The 21,391-nt window shown below is 45.6% G+C and overlaps 2 protein-coding genes across 2 annotated transcripts; one reads left to right on the forward strand and one right to left on the reverse strand.

The window, feature by feature from the left end:
* The first annotated feature begins 2,011 nt into the window (after window positions 1-2,011).
* On the forward strand, window positions 2,012-5,914 carry LOC109749735 (protein transport protein SEC24 B). Its single transcript, XM_020308691.4, has 3 exons — window positions 2,012-3,185; window positions 3,455-3,529; window positions 3,614-5,914. Exons 1-3 carry the CDS (start codon window positions 2,151-2,153, stop codon window positions 5,735-5,737), a joined length of 3,234 nt encoding a protein of 1,077 aa, XP_020164280.3. The 5' UTR covers window positions 2,012-2,150; the 3' UTR covers window positions 5,738-5,914.
* Window positions 5,915-15,701: 9,787 nt separating this feature from the next.
* LOC109749736 (probable ubiquitin-like-specific protease 2B) lies at window positions 15,702-19,838 on the reverse strand. Its single transcript, XM_045227444.2, has 8 exons — window positions 19,635-19,838; window positions 17,830-17,968; window positions 17,525-17,698; window positions 17,309-17,443; window positions 16,533-16,614; window positions 16,340-16,465; window positions 16,183-16,250; window positions 15,702-16,105 (listed from the first exon to the last, which is right to left on the reverse strand). Exons 1-8 carry the CDS (start codon window positions 19,684-19,686, stop codon window positions 16,078-16,080), a joined length of 804 nt encoding a protein of 267 aa, XP_045083379.1. The 5' UTR covers window positions 19,687-19,838; the 3' UTR covers window positions 15,702-16,077.
* Between the last annotated feature and the right edge of the window lie 1,553 nt (window positions 19,839-21,391).

Consider the following 21,391-nt stretch of genomic DNA (forward strand, 5'->3'; position numbering starts at 1 on the left):
GTTAACACTTAACCCAAGTCGCATGGCCATGCTTTTCGAATCTGATCACTCGAGAGGGCCCAGAGAATATCTCTCCAAATAGGAGGGGCAAATTCCATCTTGGTCAACCATGTCTCGCGGCATGTCTCACGACTCACCTGAAAGCTACCTTTATAACTACCCAGTTACGGAGTAGCGTTTGATAGACCCTAAGTGAGTCGATCCTCATCCCGAGAACATGCGAGGACCTCAGGTCTAGGACATGGCATAGACATTGCACTTGAGACTAACAGATGACTTTATCTCGCTGCGTCTCAAAGTGGGTCTGTCCGGCTCGGTGATCTCCATCCCCGAGCCCATACTATCGGTTTAGCATCTCCATGCACATGACTTGTGAAACATAGTCATCAACCGAGTCGTATACTAGTCAAGGATATGTGTCCGCATAACCTTATCAACTAGGGACCATTAAAACAATCATCATACAATACATAGTTCCACAAACAAGTCACATACTTATTGATACATATCATTGATGATGTTCAAGGACAATACAAAGGACTCATGAATACATATGGAAATATCATCATCACATGATTGCCTCTAGGGCATATCTCCAACACGTTGATGCCTTTTTCCTGGACCAAATTGCGTTCTGAGTTCATGATCTAGGGTCTTCTGTGTAAAATGTAAGGACTCATCTATAATTTGACTTTTTTGTTGGGTCCTTGTGTAAGTTGTACTCTATTCGAAAGGACCCTTCTCGTGTTAAAAAAAGGCAAACTTGCTCCGATGCAGAGTTGTCCAAATGTGCCGACGCGACCTGTGCTAATTGTGCCTGGCAAGGCACGACCCATTGGGCACGATTAGTAAACGGGTCGTGTTGTGCCAGCCTGTGTGCTGCGCCTAGCAGCCCAGGCATCACGCCTCAGCTAATCGAGCAGGCCCGTCGCACGCCAGGAATGGTTGGGTCGAGTACTTTCCGTGTTGGTTATTTTTCCCATTGGACTGTTTAATGGAAGCGCCTAATAAGGAGTTCTCCTTCGGGAGTCTTCGCAAGGGTCACTTGGGGTTGGCTGGGAGCGCGCCACTTGGCATGCTCTCAGCCACCACCACGTGTCGCGCTCTGGACGCTGCCTCCAAATTTTATTTTATTTTTATTTTTCTGTATGCGTTTTCAGCTTTTAGATGATTTTTTCTTAGTTTTTTGGCTTTTGGGTTTTCCCTCGGTTTTTCTTGGGATTTGGAACCAAAAAAAATTATGTATGCGAAAAATGCGTTTTTTTCTCTTCTCGTGAGGCACGAATTTGTATCCGCTAGAGGCACGACCGTGCCTCTTGGAAAAGGAAAAAAACATGTTTTTTTTCCGCAACAGGCATGAATTTACTTCTCGTGGATTTCACTGTTTAATTACTTCTTAACAAGTGATTTTGCTGTTTTATAGTCCATAATAAATAGAGATTAATTTTGGATTTTTTAAAAGCTAGCCGTGTCTAGCCGGGCTGGCCCGTGTACCGCGACCTCAGGACCAAGAACGTCCCGTGCCGGTCCGCCAAGCACGACCTGTTGGGCCAGCTTTGCTCCGATGGGAAGCTAGAGTCCGTGTGCCATTAATTTTTTTATGAAGGGACCCCTCCCTTATTTTGAGTAAACAAATCTACGAGAAAAGGGAAAACTTCTAGGTTACGACAAGTGTCCTGAGAAGATGGGAGTGACCTTTGAAATGAGTACCGGTCTTTTATAGCCCATTTTTTTTTTGAGAAATTATAGCCCATAAATAGGAATTAATTCTGGATCTTTTAGAAAAACTATAATCATGCCGTGCCGGGCTGGCCCGTGTACCGCCACCTCAGGCCCAAGCACGTCCCGTGCCGGTCCGCCAAGCACGATCTGCTGGGCCAGCTTTGCTCCGATGGGAAGCTAGAGTCCGTGTGCCCCCCACCCCCCCTCTCCTTTGCCTAAAAAAAAAATACCCATCCTCTCCTCTCTTTTTTTTTTTTGATGAAGGGACCCCTCCCTTATTTTTAGCGTCCGGGTTAAGTGTTTCCTTTTGTCTGGACGGAGTAGGAGGGAAGAGTCACGTTGTACTCATACCCGGCGTGTTCTCCCCAGATCCCGATCTGCGCTATCGATTGTTCTCGCCGTCGCCGCCCCCGCCGCCGTCGCCTCCCATGTCGAGGCCGCCGCCCCCTTTCACGCCGCAAAACCCTACCCCGGCCCCCAACCCTGGGGGTCCGGCCTCCACTCTCCCGGCTTCCTTCTCCAACCTCCAGATCTCGCGCGCTCCACCGCCATCTGCTTCCGCCGGGCCGCCGCCAGGTGATGGCCCCGTGCCGTCGTCGATCCGAGGTCCGCAGGCACCCCCTCCTGGCGCCCGCCCGTTCCCTGGCAGTCCGCCGCCGCCGTTGCAGCCGGGCTCGCTCTTCGCCCGGCCTGCGGCGCCGGTCCAGCAGTCCCCTCCCTTTGGCGGTCCACCCGCGGCGTCGCTCCAGCAGTCCCCTCCCTTTGGCGGCCCACCCGCTGCGCAGCCGTTGCAGCCGCAGCAGAGATCTCCCTTCAACGGCCCGCCGTCCGTGCTGCCGCCGCAGGTGCAGCGAGCACCGTTCGGAGGTCCGCCTGGGGCATCCCAGGCTCGTCCGTTCGGTGGCCCGCCTGCTGCGGTGTCGCAGCCTGGCCCTTTCGGTGGCTCTTCTGTAGCAACAGCTCAATCAGCTCCGTATTCAGGAGCTCCGCCACCACCGTTTGGCGGGCCGCCTGGGGCAGTGCCTCTCCCGGCGTACTCCGGAGGGCCGATCCCCCCGTTTGGGGCTGCACCGGCGCCCTTGCAGCAGGGTCCTTATGGCGGGCCTCCCCAGTTTGGGGGGCAGAGACCAGGATTGCAGCCTCCGCCATTTGGGGCTCAGACTGCTCCTGCATCTCAGCCACCACCGTTCATGGGGGTTCCTGGGGCTAATGCACCAGCATTTGGGCCTCCAGGGTGGCAAGGGCAGGCACGGCCAGGAGCCGTGAGAATGCCTGGTGGCATGCCGCCTAATGCACTAGGCCACGGGATGCCGTCCACGCCCACCATGCCATACTCTCCCCATGCTGGAGCCCAGGTCTCTACGCCATCCAATATTGACCCTAATCAGATTCCGCGTCCTATCGCCGAGACATCAGTCATCATTTTTGAGACCCGGCAAGGTGGCCAAGCAGCTGTTCCACCGGTATGTGTATATGTAACTAGAAATATCTGTGTCTGCTCTGACAATACTGATTCCAGATGTTTCTCAATAACTATACTTGTTAATTTCGTCAAACAGCATTGCTGTTGATTGTAGGCTGCATCAAGTGAATTTAGATGTTTCTCAATAACTTTACTGGCTAATTTCATCTAACAGCATTGCTGCTGATTGTAGGCTGCATCAACTGAATTTAGAGTTTCTCAATAACTTTACTGGCTAATTTCATCTAACAGCATTGCTGCTGATTGTAGGCTGCATCAAGTGAATTTATTGTGAAGGACACCGGCAACTGCAGTCCCCGTTTGATGCGGTGCACCTTGAATCAGGTTCGATTTGTTTCAATATTTTGGTCTCTCCTTTGGTCACCATAATTTTCCTTTCTAAACTGCTTCTTTTCCCTGTGCTGTTAGATACCATGTACAGGTGATCTCCTGACAACATCAGCAATGCCATTGGCTTTAATGGTGCAACCTTTTGCTCTTCCTCATCCTTCCGAGGAGGCTATCCAGCTCGTGGATTTTGGAGAGATGGGCCCTGTCAGGTGTTCTCGCTGCAAAGCATACATAAATCCTTTCATGAGATTCGTTGATCAAGGGAAAATTTTCATCTGCAACTTATGTGGATTTAGCAATGATACTCCAAGGGAGTACTTGTGCAACTTAGGGCCTGATGGTAGGCGACGTGATGCTGATGATAGGCCTGAGTTATGCAGAGGAACAGTTGAGTTCATTGCCACCAAGGAATTTCTGGTCCGGGAACCAATGCCAGCTGTGTATTTCTTCCTTGTTGATGTCTCCATGAATGCCGTACAGACTGGTGTAACTGCTGCGTCTTGCAGTGCAATATCCCAGGTTCTTTCTGATCTTCCTGAAGGTCCCCGAACGATGGTTGGAATTGCGACATTTGATTCAACTATTCACTTCTATAGTCTGAAAAATGCTCGACAACAGCCTTTGATGTTTATTGTTCCCGACATCCAAGATGTGTATACTCCACTTCAGATGGACTTAATTCTCCCAGTTTCCGAGTGCCGTGATAGTTTGGAGCAACTTCTGGAGAGCATCCCCAGCATGTTTGAGAACAATAGGGTTGCTGATTCAGCATTTGGGGCAGCTATGAAGGCAGGTTTCTTAGCTATGAAGCCCACTGGTGGAAAGTTGCTTGTGTTTCAGTCAGTGCTACCATCAGTTGGGACTGGCTCATTATCTGCAAGGGAAACTGAAGCTAGATCTAATATTTCCACTGGAGATAAGGAAGCACATAAGCTCCTGCAGCCTGTTGATAAGACACTCAAGACAATGGCACTAGAATTTGCTGAGTATCAAGTTTGTGTGGATGTGTTCCTTGCCACACAGTCATACACAGATATTGCTTCGATATCAGTTGTTCCCAGTACCACCGGTGGCAGGGTTTACTACTACTTCCCATTTTCTGCTGTTTCTGATCCAGCCAAACTCTTCAATGATCTCAGATGGAATATCACTAAACCCCAGGGATTTGAGGCTGTCATGCGTGTCAGGTGCAGTCAGGGGCTTCAAGTTCAAGACTATTCTGGCAACTTCTGCAAGCGTGTTCCTACTGATATTGATTTGCCTGCTATTGACTCCGACAAAACCATAATGGTTACCTTCAAGCATGATGATAAGTTTCAGGAGAACACAGAATGTGGTTTTCAGTGCGCACTTCTTTACACCACGGTATATGGGCAAAGAAGGATAAGGGTCATAAATATTTCACTTCCATGCACAAGCACGCTCAACAATCTTTTCCGATATGCTGATCAGGAAGCACAGTTTACTTATGTTGTTAAGCAAGCTGCAAATGGCATTCCATCAAGTTCTCTGTCCCAAGTTAGGGACCAGGTAATAAGTACCTGCATCAATATTCTCCAGTCCTACCGAAAACATTGTGCATCTGTAAGTTCTTCTGGACAGTTAATTCTTCCGGAGGCTTTAAAACTTCTGCCTTTGTATACTCTGGCCTTGATTAAAAGCATAGGACTGAGGAATGATGGGAGAGTAGACGACCGGTCCTATTGGGTCTCTATTGTCTCCTCAGTTTCTGTGTTATTAGCCATTCCATTGGTGTTCCCTAGGATGATTGCTCTCCATGATCTCACATCAAGGGATGATGAGGATTCCCTTATTCCAAATCCCCTTACTCTCAATAGTGAGAATATACAGGATGATGGGATTTATTTGTTGGAAAATGGCGAGGATGGTTTTATTTATGTCGGAAATGCGGTGAACCCTGCCACCCTGGAGCAAATATTTGGTTTCTCATCTTTGGCTGGTGCACCAAATCTGTTGGCATTGGAGCAATTTGATAATGCATTGTCCAGGAAAGTGAATGAAGTTGTGAACGAAATAAGGCGACAGAGATGCTCTTACTTGAGACTGAGACTCTGCCGAAAGGGCGACCCATCTGGGGATTTCTTCCGTTCGCTGCTGGTCGAGGACAAAACACCTGGTGGCCTTTCCTATGTGGAGTTCCTCGTGCATGTTCACAGGCAAATCCAGAGCAAGATGACCTGAGGTGGCCCCGCTTCATTGGTGTGATATTTTGGTTGGTAGAGATCAAGAAGAAATCGATTCCCGCATGTGGGTATACAAAGATTATATGGACCGTTTTTCTTTCTGAAAAAAGAGTTGTACTCGTACTTAATTACCCTGTTTGTACTGAGATTTTCCTATAAAGGCTCCTTCGTGGTATGGCTTGCAGTGCTGTTTTTTATTATCCCTATGCACGCATGCAGTTGTTACATAAAGCGTATATATTTGGCATGGTTCCCTTGGTCTACTCAGCGACTAATGGACCAGACCGCCTCTTTCTGAGTCTTCTACAGGCCTACAGCTCATCAATCCTGTATCCATGGTCGAACATGGGAGTGGCTGGAATATCATTTTGGCAGATCTTACAATAGTGAATACATAAATAAAATTTACGCTGTCAGAACTTCATTTTTTCTGTTCAGAAGACATAAGTTGACTATATCGTCCACAGCTTAGTCCTTTGTGACTATCGAGCGGATCACCTTGCCTTGGGTTGTGTGTTGGCCAGGGAGGTTTGCCACTCCGTTCTCTGTCGTTGCGGCCTGGGTCAGCTGGTCCCCGCCACTGATTCAACCCTCGTGGAGTGGTGGCTGGAAAGCCGTGCACTGATTCTAAAGCACAGCGGAAAGGTTCCCATTCCCTTCTCTCCTCACCGTTTGGATGCTTTGGAACCAGCGAAACAGCTGCGTTTCGCTGCGTCTTCCCGCGCTCAGCGGTTGTTGCCCGTGAGCATCAAAAGCAAGATCTTCGGTGTGTAGGGATTGTCTGATACTCCCTCCATTTTAAAATATAGTGTTGCGTCTTTCAGCACTCGGCGGTTGTTGCCCGTGAGCATCAAAAGCAAGATCTCCGGTGCGTAGGGATTGTCTGATACTCCCTCTGTTTTAAAATATAGTGTGCCCGCGTTTTTCGAGGTTTATCTTGACCATAAATTTAACCAATGAGACCGACTGCGACGGGAGCAAAAATTATATAATTGCAAAGTTCTTTTGAATATGAATTCATTGGTATAAATTTTGCTCCCGCTGCAGTCGGTCTCGTTGGTTAAATTTATGGTCAAAATTAAAATGCGGGAACCAAGGACACACTATATTTTGAAACGGAGGGAGTATTTAGAGATGGGGCTCATCTGTATGTAGGTAGGGTGTGGTTGTGTTCTCCATCGTTTTTTTAAACGGAGGTAAAATATTTGCCTCATCTCATTAATTAAGCAGAGAAGAGTGTGGATTGTCGGTTACATAGCCTCAAAGGCCAGATAGAAGGTACAGAGAGATTACTCTACCGGAATAAGGTTCCTCAGATACTTAACCCCCGCTCTCACCCATAGCTGCGCCTCTGCCTTGATGGATGAAAATATGTGAGTGGGTAAGGAGGCCTTGTTTTGAAAGATCCTTGCATTCCTTTCGTTCCAAATTGCCCAACATATTAGCATCTTCAGAGAGTTGAGAGCCTTCCTGCTTGCGCGTTTGAGAAGTCCGTTAGTGTCCCACCACCTTTCAACGGATGGAAAATCGGCCCAAGAGGTCGTGTGCGACTGTATCCCCAACCAATCATTCATCAAATTCCAAATCCTGACCGAGTAGCGACATTTAAACATGAGGTGCGTGGCAGATTCCGGTTCCCTTTTACAAAGCTGACAAAAGACCGCAATTGGGCCAGCCCCTACGGGCAAGTCTATTTGCCGCCCAAACCCTGTCTTAGAGAATGAGCCATGAGAAGAATTTAATTTTAGGCGGCCCCAAAACCTTCCAGACCACCCTAGGCATGTCCGACTTTATCAGTCCAGCGAATTACATTCTGTACGCCGTGGCAGCAGAGTAGCATCCATCCATCGTAAATTTCCATCGAATGACATCCTCTGTGCCCGCCGCGAGTCGTACCTCCTGGACCTTGCACCAGAGATTAAAGAATTGTTGTATGTGGTCGACAGAGAGGCCTCCCTGCATGTCAATGTGGCGGATCTAGTCACTGTTTGTCAGAGCCTTTGCCACACAGGCATTCTTACGCTTTGAAAGGGTGAAGATACCCGGGGCCAAGTCCTTTGGCTTTTGCCCCTGTAGCCAAGGCGCGGACCAGAAACTCGCCTTCGTGCCGTCACCCAAGGTATCGGTCGTCGCAGAGTAGAAAAGATCCAAGTCGTCATCATCGCACGGGATGTCAAAATCAACCGAAGCTCTCTGGGGGTCCACCAATTGAAACCATAGCCACCGAAGCCTGAGTGTTCTAGAGAACTTATCGAGGTCGAGGATTCCTAATCCACCCAGGTTTAAGGGTCTGCAAACCAGCTTCCACCAAATGAGAAAGTAGGCTTGGAATTCAAGTGAGCCCATGCGATCTTCTTCTCCTCTTCATAGTTGTGGAGACGGAATATCTTGTCGACCTTCAATGCCCATGAGAGGTAGTCTTCGGGGTCAGTTCTGCCGGTAAACTTAGGCATGGTGAACTTGAGCTTGCTGTAGCGTTGCTCTTCATTGTGTTGGGCGCGATGGTGATCACAGTCTTGCTGTAGTTAAGGGTCTTTAGCCGCTTGCTCCTCGTGCTCCGCTTGATTAGCTTGACGTTGAGGGCGTGGAATTCGTGCACGGTTCCCCATCTCTTGGCGCTCCTCAAGGCATGCGGATTCTGTTGGGGAACGTAGCAGAAATTCAAAATTTTCCTACGTGTCACCAAGATCAATCTAGGAGACATATAGCAACGAGAGAGAGGGGAGTGCCTCTACATACCCTTGTAGATCGCGCACGGAAGCGTTTAAGAGAACGGGGTTGATGGAGTCGTACTCGTCGTGATCCAAATCACCGATGATCCTAGCGCCGAACGGACGGCACCTCCGCGTTCAACACACGTACGGAGCGGGGACGTCTCCTCCTTCTTGATCCAGCAAGGGGGGAGGAGAAGTTGATGGAGATCCAGCAGCACGACGGCGTGGTGGTGGAAGTAGCGGGATCCCGGCAGGGCTTCGCCAAGCGCAAGCGGGGAGGAAGAGGTGTCACGGGAGGGAGGGAGGCGCCGGGGCTTGGGGTGCTGCTCCTATGCGCCTCCCCACTATATATAGGGGTGGAGAGGGCTGGTTTCTTGCCCTCCAAGTCCATTGGGGCGTTGGCAAAGGTGGGGGAAAGAAATCCCATCATTTCCCTTCCCCACCGATTGTTATCCCCCTTTTTTAGGGATCTTGATCTTATCCCTTCGGGATATGATCTTATTCCTTCTAAGGTGGGATCTTGGTGCGCCTTGACCAGGGGTGTGGGGCCTTGCCCCCACTACCCACGTTCATGTGGGTCCCCCCATGCAGGTGGGCCCCACTTCGATGAAGGAAATATGCCCTAGAGGCAATAATAAAGTTATTATTTATTTCCTTATATCATGATAAATGTTTATTATTCATGCTAGAATTGTATTAACCGGAAACATAATACTTGTGTGAATACATAGACAAATAGAGTGTCACTAGTATGCCTCTACTTGACTAGCTCGTTGATCAAAGATGGTTATGTTTCCTAGCCATAGACATGAGTTGTCATTTGATTAATGGGATCACATCATTAGGAGAATGATGTGATTGACTTGACCCATTCCGTTAGCTTAGCACTCGATCGTTTAGTATGTTGCTATTGCTTTCTTCATGACTTATACATGTTCCTATGACTGTGAGATTATGCAACTCCCGTTTACCGGAGGAACACTTTGTGTGCTACCAAACGTCACAACGTAACTGGGTGATTATAAAGGTGCTCTACAGGTGTCTCCAAAGGTACTTGTTGGGTTGGCGTATTTCGAGATTAGGATTTGTCACTCCGATTGTCGAAGAGGTATCTCTGGGCCCACTCAGTAATACACATCACTATAAGCCTTGCAAGCATTGTAACTAATGAGTTAGTTGCGGGATGATGTATTATGGAACGAGTAAAGAGACTTGCCGGTAACGAGGTTGAACTAGGTATCGAGATACCGACGATCGAATCTCGGGCAAGTAACATAACGATGACAAAGGGAACAACGTATGTTGTTATGCGGTCTGACCGATAAAGATCTTCGTAGAATATGTGGGAACCAATATGAGCATCCAGGTTCCGCTATTGGTTATTGACCGGAGAGGTGTCTCGGTCATGTCTACATAGTTCTCAAACCCGTAGGGTCCGCACGCTTAACGTAACGATGACAATTATATTATGAGTTTATATGTTTTGATGTACCGAAGGTTGTTCGGAGTCCCGGATGTGATCACGGACATGACGAGGAGTCTCGAAATGGTCGAGACATAAATATTGATATATTGGAAGCCTATGTTTGGATATCGGAAGTGTTCTGGGTGAAATCGGGATTTTTCCGGAGTACCGGGAGGTTACCGGAACCCCCCGGTAACTTAATGGGCCTTAGTGGGCCTAGGTGGAAGAGAGGAGAGGAGGCCAGGGCAGGGCCGCACGCCCCTCCCCCGAGTCCGAATAGGACAAGGAGGGGGGGGCACCCCCCCTTCCTTCCTCCCCTCCACCTCTTCCCCCTCTCTCGCCTAGTCCAACATGGAAAAGGGGGGGAGTCCTACTCCCGGTAGGAGTAGGACTCCTCCTGGCGCGCCTCTCCCCTTGGCCGGCCGAACCCCCCCCTTGCTCCTTTATATACGGGGGCAGGGGGGCACCTCTGGACACACAATTGATCATTGATCTCTTAGCCGTGTGCGGTGCCCCTCTCCACCATATTACACCTCGATAATATCGTAGCGGTGCTTAGGCGAAGCCCTGCGTCGATAGAACATCATCATTGTCACCACGCCGTCGTGCTGACGAAACTCTCCCTCAACACTCGGCTAGATCGGAGTTCGAGGGACGTCATCGAGCTGAACGTGTGCTGAACTCGGAGGTGCCGTGCGTTCGGTACTTGATCGGTCGGATCGTGAAGACGTACGACTACATCAACCGCGTTGTGTTAACGCTTCCGCTTTCGGTCTACGAGGGTACGTGGACAACACTCTCCCCTCTCGTTGCTATGCATCACCATGATCTTGCGTGTGCGTAGGAATTTTTTTGAAATTACTACGTTCCCCAACATTCGGAACCTTCCCGGTACAATACCGAAAAATCCCGAACATTTTCCGGTGGCCAAAATAGGACTTCCCATATATAAATCTTTACCTCCGGACCATTCCGGAACTCCTCGTGACGTCCGGGATCTCATCCGGGACTCCGAATGACTTTCGGATTTCCGCATACTAATATCTCTACAACTCTAGCGTCACCGAACCTTAAGTGTGTAGACCCTACGGGTTCGGGACACATGCAGACATGACCGAGACGACTATCCGGTCAATAACCAACAGCGGGATCTGGATACCCATGTTGGCTCCCACATGTTCCATGATGATCTCATCGGATGAACCACGATGTCGAGGATTCAATCAATCCCGTATACAATTCCCTTTGTCAATCGGTACGTTACTTGCCCGAGATTCGATCGTCGGTATCCCAATATCTTGTTCAATCTCGTTACCGGCAAGTCACTTTACTCGTACCGTAACGCATGATCCCGTGGCTAACTCCTTAGTCACATTGAGCTCATTATGATGATGCATTACCGAGTGGGCCCAGAGATACCTCTCCGTCATACGGAGTGATAAATCCCAGTCTCGATTCGTGCCAACCCAACAGACACTTTCGGAGATACCTGTAGTGCACCTTTATAGCCACCCAGTTACGTTGTGACGTTTGGTACACCCAAAGCATTCCTACGGTATCCGGGAGTTGCACAATCTCATGGTCTAAGGAAATGATACTTGACATTAGAAAAGCTCTAGCAAACGAACTACACGATCTTGTGCTATGCTTAGGATTGGGTCTTGTCCATCACATCATTCTCCTAATGATGTGATCCCGTTATCAATGACATCCAATGTCCATGGTCAGGAAACCATAACCATCTATTGATCAACGAGCTAGTCAACTAGAGGCTTACTAGGGACATGTTGTGGTCTATGTATTCACACATGTATTACGGTTTCCAGTTAATACAATTATAGCATGAACAACAGACAATTATCATGAACAAGGAAATACAATAATAACCATTTTATTATTGCCTCTAGGGCATATTTCCAACAGATTCTTCTTGTCGCCCTCGTCGGAGGGCCTTTTCTTGTAGACGTACTTGGCGATTGCGCTCTTGTACGGGGTGAGTTGCTTCACGTAGAGCACGTTGGGCTTCAAGGGCTTGTTCCTCACGGCTTTGTTGCTCGTGTCGGTGGGCCTCGCCATCTTGGTTTTCTTGGTGATCTTGCCATCATGGAGCTTGCTCTTGTTCCATGGGGTCATTAGCTTGTTGGCGACGATGTCGTTCACGTTCCCGAAGGCGGTTTTGTAAACCATTGCCATGAAATGGGTTTTGTGGAGCTTGATGATCTTCATGGTCTTCGCGACGATGCAGATGAGCTCGGGGAAGACTTGCATCCAAAGAAGTGTCCAAAGAGTGTCGGCTTGAATGGCGTCGTCTTGATGATGACGAAGTTGTAGAAGAGCGGTTGACCATCAAGGCATGGATCTCTTCCATTTCTTATGATAGCTTGTCATCAAGGTAGTCCCTTGTACGTTGCTCGGAATGTCGCAAGTCGGTGGTGAGTTGATCGATGCGGTCGTCCAATGCTTCATTCTCTTGACGCAAAGCTCTATGCGCGCCTAATAGTTGATTCTTGGTGACGTAGTTGTTCGGTTCCTCTTCTTGCTCGATGAAGAGTGGGTTGATAGAAGTGCTCGGCCTATCCATCATCTCAAGCAAATATGTGAGCGAAAGAAAGGAAAGAACTAGATCAAATGTACCTTATCCAATGTTGAAGATGGATCAATGATCATTCAATAATGTATTATGGAAGTAGCACAATTGGTACCGGATCTTGTCTATTCTCACAACTACACAAGTAAAGCTTTTGGAGTAGTTTGGTGAGGATGGTGGCACAAAATTTATGCAGTTGTTAGCAAGGTATCAATAATGTTGAAAGAGACTCACAAATTTGCAAGTGAAATAAGTAGACCAATAGCAATATGTGGCAAACGAAAGCACACGCATGGATAGATAAATGGGGTCGTGCAACCAAGGAATGAGTTCAAAATGTGGAATCCAAGGAAAATGCTCTTGTTTCACAACACTAGAGAGACGCTAGGACGATTTCTCAATAGGCGAGATAAGACACTTGTGCACAAAACCTATGAGAAACAAAACATATCGACTTTCTATCCCAAGTGTGCTATGTATGTATGATTCCCGATGATTCTCTCACGATGGTCCAAGATGATCGAGTATGGCAATTGATATGCAATGTGGCGATGCTATGGCTATTGCTTACAAGCTCTTTGTGTTTCTCTTTGCTTAAAAGTTTTTCTTCTCTTTTTTTTGATATGGCTACTTATGCGAAATGCTCAAATCAAGATAGCAATTGTGTATATGCAGGAACAATGTATGACAAAAGAGATGATACAACGATATATGCACGCTATGATAGCTATGCGGAACAAGCATCACTAATCTGCACAAGTAACGTTGCCCGACAATACTCAAATGACTAGTCTTGATAGGAAAGTGACGCAAAATGGGCTCAGGGTTAACAATGCAATGGCAAGGGAGAGTATACAATGATGTCGTCGAGGTTATCGTCCTTGCTTATGGTTTGTGGTGTCAAAATGGTGAAGTGGTCGTTGTCGTTGACGAATTCATGGCGAAGATGTGCGGCGGTGATGTCCGTGACGAACCGTCCCTAAGTAGTCGAAACACATTAGGAAACGGAAACCGCAACTCAAGTTCTCAAAACAAACAGTCAAAATTGGAGGTGGTAGCGGATAACGGTGGTGGTATGCGGAAGAGTAGGCGGAAACCTGGTCAAAATTCGAGAAAAAATGACGAAGTTGGGGATGATTTCGGCTGTTAGGCGCCAGATGTCCGGGCGTTGGGCCGGATGTCCAGGGACACAGGTCGGAAGTCCGGTCGGTGGGATCCGTGGATGAACTTCATGAACAAGATGGGAAACCGAAATATTAGGTCAAAATTCATGGAATTTTGTGGATGGGAATTGGGGAGAAGTGGAGGAACATCATCAAACCAATAAATCACAAAAAAAATTGGTAGGGCTATTTTTGTGGGGATTTTTGAAATTGGGACAAAACACAACAAAATTAGGCTAGAAAACGATGGGAAAGACTCCAATATCGTGATCAACCTATACTCTGATCCATGATGATGTAGGGTGGAACCCTATGGTGTCGATCTTTCACGATTTGAAGGGGAAACAGGGAAGAACACGAAGAATACAAGAGGGAAATCACTGAAATAGACAAGACACAATCACACATGTGCTAAATCTACATACACGCGGAGAGATACACGATCCAAAGTCAACACAAGATGATACAAACGGTAGCTAGTGGACATCTTTGTCTATGTGCGTCTTGGTTATTTCTATGTATGTGCTTTGTCATTTGTGTTACTTATCATGTTGTTTACGCTTGCTTAGGCTGGTCTAGTGAAAGTAACATAAGTAGTAACATAGATGTCACATAAGCAAAAATGGTGATGTGTCAAGTAATTAATGAGGAGAGAGGCAAACAGAGTAACATAATATGTTACCATCACATAGCGCTTCCCAATGTAAAATGAGTCTATAAAGTAATAAATGAAGACATATATGTTACCACATCTATGACACTACCCACTACTCCCTCCTTTCCGGTTTATAGGGATCAATTCAAAAATCTCACCAACCAAGATAGATGGTGAGTGGTGGAATATTTTTTGTAGTTTGCAAAAGCACCTAATTAATGCTCTTGTTTTTCTCAAAAAAATTATGTTTATCAATGCATTAATTGCAATCCATGCATGCATAAAGTACATGCATTGGTCAATTTTCTCTTAATACTTGCATGCAATGATTTAATGCATCTTGGAATCTGAACATGTGATGGAGAACAACCAAATTGAGCCTTATAAAATGGAAAAACTAAAATTTTGAGATAAGCCCTATAAACCGGAAAGGAGGGAGTATGAAGGTAGTAACATAGATTAATAACATATGCATGTTACTAGTTTAAGTTAATCTCCACTATGACCGGCCTTAGCATAATATAGGTTGCTCATCACATAGTTGCATTTAAGAGAGCCTTAATAATCCGCGCCTTCCATAAAACTTGTGAAGAATAGCTTAAACTTTGCTGGGACCTATTCAACCACTATAAGTCGTCAACTCGATCCTTCAAAGAGGGTGTTAGATGAGATGGTAGAGTTGGAGTTGGTTATTATCTCATGTATTCAAACCGTGTTTATCTCTCCTGATTGCAATCTATTTGTCGTATGCTATTGACCAACATCAATTTGTAAGCCACCATAGGGGTTTTTTCTTCGGAAAAACTTTCAATCTATTCATCTTCAATCATGATAGTACAACGAACTCTAGAAATAATAAAAATTACATCCAGATCCGTAGACCACTTAGCGACGACTACAAACACTGAAGCGAGCCGAAGGCGCGCCGCTGTTATCGCTCCTCCCTACGGGAAGTGAACGCTTCCCAAATTAACACAACCCACAAGTGTGTTTGCCCATTATCATTTGTAGGACACGTAAAAAGTGCGACCTTCACTAACTGTTCGTCGTGCTACAGAGATTTATTGCTGACATGGAAAAAGAGCATGAAATTGTCTCTCCGCAAAAGTTAGACCACAAAAAAGCAACGGAACTACCTTTACTTTTGTAGGCCAGTAACATCACCGGTACTTACTATTCATAATGTTTAGATCCAGTATAGTATAACTCTGCTACGTTTTTCTTTTTTTTTTAGCAAATATAACTCTGCTACGTGAGAGTAGAATTTATAAACTTGCTTTGCCGTGGCTCACATCCAAGGCCTCTTTGGAACGAAGGATCTTTTTAAGAAGTGTACCATACATTCGGAAAAAGTGCATCACCTCAAAAAAAAATATCATTATGCAAACATTGTTCTTACTTTTTCTTTTTGGACCCCTAGCAAGCATTGTACGTGATGCTGCTATCTTAAGACTTGGAAAAAAAAATAAGTTGAGACTATTGAGATCATTCCAGTCCATAAAGTAGATAACTCTCATGGTATCATACAAAGATGGATACACAACAATTCTAGAATCCAATACAGATCATATAACACCTGCTAACTGCCACGAAACTCCATGGAGTCGGCTTTCTCTCGGCTGCATAAGCTGTATATTACCACCAGCTTCTCCACGACCTTCAAAGTTCCTCAGAATTCGCCACCAGCGAAGATGAAATTTTCCACTGCGTTATAATAACTAACTACATATATGCAGCACAATGCTACCATCCACCTACTGTCCAGTTTCGGTACTCCTTTCCCTGCAAAGTCATCAAAAAATTACAGTTACATCACTAAATTTAACATGCAGGAAATAAAGATGACGTGAGAAACATACACTTGGAATGCATGAACATCCTTGCGGAAGTTCTCTAGTTCCTCTGGATCAAACGTGCCATCATCAAACTATTCATAGACCAACAAATTAGAGAAGCATTTGTTAAGTAGAACAAGGGAGTGGTAAGAAGATGGAAATGCATGACAGTATGACACACCAGCTGGCTGAAATCTTCTTCCAGTGTTTTATTCTCAAGAACTTGTGCCAATTTTCCGTTTTGAAGAAAACAATGGATGAAGTAAAGAACATATATACCACATTCCTCCCCATTTTGCTGTGGCACCTGCACAGTTTTGTTGTGGACGATGACAAGAACTCTAGATGCAAAAAGCAATTATTAAACATCATACCTTAGGAAACTCAAGACGGATTTTTTTTATGAAGTGCACGCTTTCTTCCCGCTCTTCGATTTCATAAATACCACGAATGAATCTGATAAACCAGCAAAGAAAAGATTAAAAAAAACAGGGGGCTATAGGGCTGCGAGCATGATACAGTGTTATTGCTTATGTGCTATCACAAGCATATTCAGTCTGTTGGTGTTATCCCTTACATGGTATGTCTTGCATGCAAGTAAAATTGGGAATAAATGAAATGCGAGGTTGGTTGCTTTTAAACAAATGCACTAACGGGTCTGACCCAATCAAGGTGCCCAGGCACCTGGGTGCCCCAGATAATTTACCTATACATATATAACTAAAGTAATTTTCAACAAAAATAGACTAAAAATCTCCAGGATAAATGACAAGGACCGCTAAATACACATCACTAACTATGTTCAGCAAGGGTTAGATGATTTGTGATGTGATGTGCGAAGCTGGATTTTGATGAGCGCATATTCTGCTACTGTCTTGGGCTGACTCACTGGCATGGACACTATTCATGGCATAATCTTCATGAGTGACAACAGGGGTACAGAAAACCCTGTTGTCTGCTTCAACAGTACATTAAAGCATACAAGTCTCAACCAAAAGAACAGCATCTAGTTTCTAATATATGAATCGTCTACTAGACACAACAACTGGTCAGTCAGATAACCGTAATATAGCAAAACATGTGCATCATCATTAAGATCAGTATTATACTTATATTAGAGGTATGAGATGAAGGTATAGAGGGACCGTACCCTCTGATTTCAGGTGCCAACCTCTTCGGATCTGTTGTGTTAAGTGAATCCAGCAGCAGCATTCGCGGTCCTTTTTTTGCATCTGAGCAGTCTGTCTCATCAAAGTGGCATAGGACAAGGAGGTTCCAATGTCCCCTGCAGTTACGAAAGTGGAAATCCCATTGCTCTTTCGCAATCAAATAAGTTAATCCACGAGGTAAAACAAGATTGACCTACCAACGAACAATAGGGACAAACACACATTTTCTTGAAAATATTTTCAATTTCTTTGTCCATCTAAGAATTCTTGATTTCTGTTCTTTGTCCCCATTGACGTAACTGTTAAACCATAACGGATCCAAATATGCGCAAGCATTCTTTTGATCTTCATCTGTACGCTTCCAAAGGTTCCTATATGCACAAATTTATAGCAGCAAATAAGCATACAAAATTTCTCCCAAGACCAATTATTTGCTTTCTTGAAACAAGATTGTGTGTGTGTGGGGGGGGGTGGGGGGGGGGGGGGTGGGGGGGGGGTATACTCCATGTATAAATCGAAGATACGGGTATCCAGTTTGTCTTGATTTTCCTTGTCCCTTCTGCTACTTGCAATGCGATTTGAGCTCCCAGGCACCTTCGGTGCTGGCCTTATACTCGCTCGAGAACGCTTGGTCTTGCACTCTACACAAGGAAACATGGAAGTTAAATAAGCAATCTGTATCACAGGTAGATCCACCAGGGAAAAATGCATGTAGCTAAAGGCCACTTTCTCCTACTTTTTGGCCTCTCAGCTTTGGAAGCCATCTGGGAAACATCACAATTACTGTTGTCTTAAATTGAAATAAGACACATGACTAAGAACCAAGCACAAATAACAACCACTGACCCTAATCACACTGCTGAATGAGAATGGCTGAACTTTGGTTGATGCATCAAGGAAAACAAATCTTTTGCAGTTTTAAACAAACAACTACCATTTCCTTAGGCATTGTAAATTCTCTCCAAATGTTATCTTTATTAATTTTTGCAACCTTTCATTATATAAGAATCATTATCATGTTCTGACACGTGATAAAAACTAAAACACTCATCCAGGCTACAGCAGTGTTCAGTTCTATTGGTCATACATACAAAGAGATAAACAATTTAAAACAAGAAAATTATCAACAATACAATATCCTTACATACAGATAGAGGGGGAATGGTGATTTATAAACAACTACTATAAAATAATCTACCGGGCAAGAACACCATGAGCATAATTAAGTGATGAACTAGAAATGATAGCATGATAGCTGGCATATCATGACAATGATCAGTTGTTAAATAAATGATAGGATGTGCCTTATCAACATCAAACATTTTGCCAAACTAAAAGACGTATTCCAAGTACAAGAAGTTCAACAAACTGCAAACCAACAATCTAACCTCAAATCACAGGTCTTTTCAGCTGCAACACCCAATATATGAAATAAGGAATCAACCTATAACTTGATAGTGAGTGCAATTCACTAGGCTACAAATCACATAAATGAACACACAAAACACATAACAGCAATAATTATTCCTATGATAAAACATAGCTCTATATGATTGTGTTAGTATGTGCCAAAAACCTAAGCAAACACTAAGCTAATAGCCATTAAAATCTATGAAGCCTTCTCTGCTATCATATACGCAGTTTGATCCTCAAAAAGCTAAAAGAAAAGGATAAACATGGTGATTTTTTCATCTAGATAGCACCAACGCACCGATGTGATGACTAGATATGTGCAATCTTTAATAGCCGTTAGGCACCCGCCTGCCTAGCACCTTGGTGAACATGTTCACTAGTACTACCTCCGTCCCAAAATAAGTGTTTCAACCTTAGTACAACTGTGTACTAAAGTTAATACAAAGTTGAGACACTTATTTTGAGACGGAGGGAGTACAAAAGACCAAACATTTGTATTCCTTCAGTATAAGCAGGATATGCATTAGAAACAACATCCTCTACACACTGCGATTTTGGCACGCATGCACCAGATGAGTCAAATCAAGCCTTGCAACATGTAATCAGTATTATCATCGTTGAACTAATGCAATGGGGTCCTGGACCTACTGACAAACCATATGCCACCATCTATATGCATCACCGATGCAGAGATCGGGGTATCCGATTTTCTCTAAAAAAATCATAAACCCTTATAGAGAAAGTAGCCGCCTAAGGGCGCCGTTAACCAGCTCTGTAGCAAGCTGATCATGAAGCAACCGCGGGAATCACAAGAACAGGCCTAAATTCGCAGAGGTAAAAGGGGAAGGGAAGGGGGCAGAGACGAAGATTTTCGCGGAGGGTGGGGACGCTCACCATCCTCTTCATCGAGGTCGATGGGGGCACTGCTCTGGCTGCGGCGGGGCATGGCGACGACGGCGAGCCGTCCCGGGTGGCGAGCGGTCGCTAGGGTTTGGTTCGACGGGATCCGGCGGGTGGGCAAAGGGGCTAGGAGGGGAAGCTCAAACAGTGGTGAGCGGAACGGAATGGGTTGGGGTTTTGGCCATACTGTGCCAGTGCTCTGCTCCCTTCGCCTTCGCTAAATCTACAAATAGGAAAAAGTAAAGAATTGGGATTTCATGCATATTTCGTTTCTTAGAAAATCTTCGTTATCTCACTTAATGCAAAAACCATTGAAAATTTCATAAGATCTCACTTAATGCAAAAATCTTTAGAAATCAGGTCGATGTACAATCGTTAGGGATCAACTACTTCTTTTTTTCGAGAAACTTCCGATCTATTCATCTTTAATCATGGCAGTACAACAAACACAAGAAATACTGAAAATTACATTCAGATCCATAGACCACCTAGCGACGACTACAATCACTGGAGCGAGCCGAAGACGCGCCTCTGTCATTGCCCCTCCCTCGCTGGAGCCGGGCAAAACTTGTTGTAGTAGACAGTCGGGAAGTCGTCGTGCTAAGACCCATAGGACCAGCACAGCAGACCAGCAGCCGCCTCCGATGAAGAGTATCATAGATCGGAAGGATCCAACTTGAAGACACACGGACGTAGACAAACTACGACCAGATCCGAACAAATCCACCAAAGACAGATCCCCGGGAGACACACCTCCACACGCCCACTGATGATCCTAGACACACCACCGGGACGGGACTATACAGGAAGAAACTTATTTCATCTTCAGAGAACCGTCGTCGTCTCGCCTTCCTAAGCAGGACACAAACCCTAACAAAACTCAAAGGAACATCTGAAACAGAGCCCTCCCGCGGCAAGGCCAAGATCCACCGGGCCGCCATGGCCCTAAGGCCACCAAAGACGAGGTGGACCGGCGCCGGCGCCGGCGGGAGGTGTGTGGCATTGAAAGTATGACTAGAGGGGGGGTGATTAGACTACTTGACCAAATAAAAATCTAGCCTTTTCTCAATTTTAATTCTTGGCAGATTTTAGCAACATAGCACAAGTCAAGCAATCAACCTACACATGCAATTCTAAGAGTATAGCAGCAGAATGTAAAACAATTGCATATGAAGGTAAATGGAGGAGATTGAGGGAGCAAACGCAATGTTGACACGGAGATTTTTTATCCGTGGTTCCGATAGGTGGTGCTATCGTACATCCACGTTGATGGAGACTTCAACCCACGAAGGGTAACGGTTGCGCGAGTCCATGAAGGGTCCACGAAGAAGCAACCTTGTCTATCCCACCATGGCCGTCGCCCACGAAGGACTTGCCTCACTAGGGTAGATCTTCACGAAGTAGGCGATCTCCTTGCCCTTACAAACTCCTTGGTTCAACTTCACAATCTTGACGGAGGCTCCCAAGTAACACCTAGCCAATCTAGGAGACACCACTCTCCAAGAAGTAACAAATGGTGTGTTGATGATGAACTCCTTGCTCTTGTGCTTCAAATGATAGTCTCCCCAACACTCAACTCTCTTTCATAGGATTGGATTTGGTGGAAAGAAGATTTGAGTGGAAAGCAACTTGGGGAAGGCTAGAGATCAAGATTTATGTGGTTGGAATGGAATATCTTGACCTCAACACAAGTGTAGGTGGTTCTCTCTCAGAAAATATATGTTAGAAGTGTAGGCATGTCCTGATGGCTC

The sequence above is a fragment of the Aegilops tauschii genome, chromosome 4 (genome assembly GCF_002575655.3).
Source record: "Aegilops tauschii subsp. strangulata cultivar AL8/78 chromosome 4, Aet v6.0, whole genome shotgun sequence".
Taxonomy (NCBI): Eukaryota; Viridiplantae; Streptophyta; class Magnoliopsida; order Poales; family Poaceae; genus Aegilops; species Aegilops tauschii.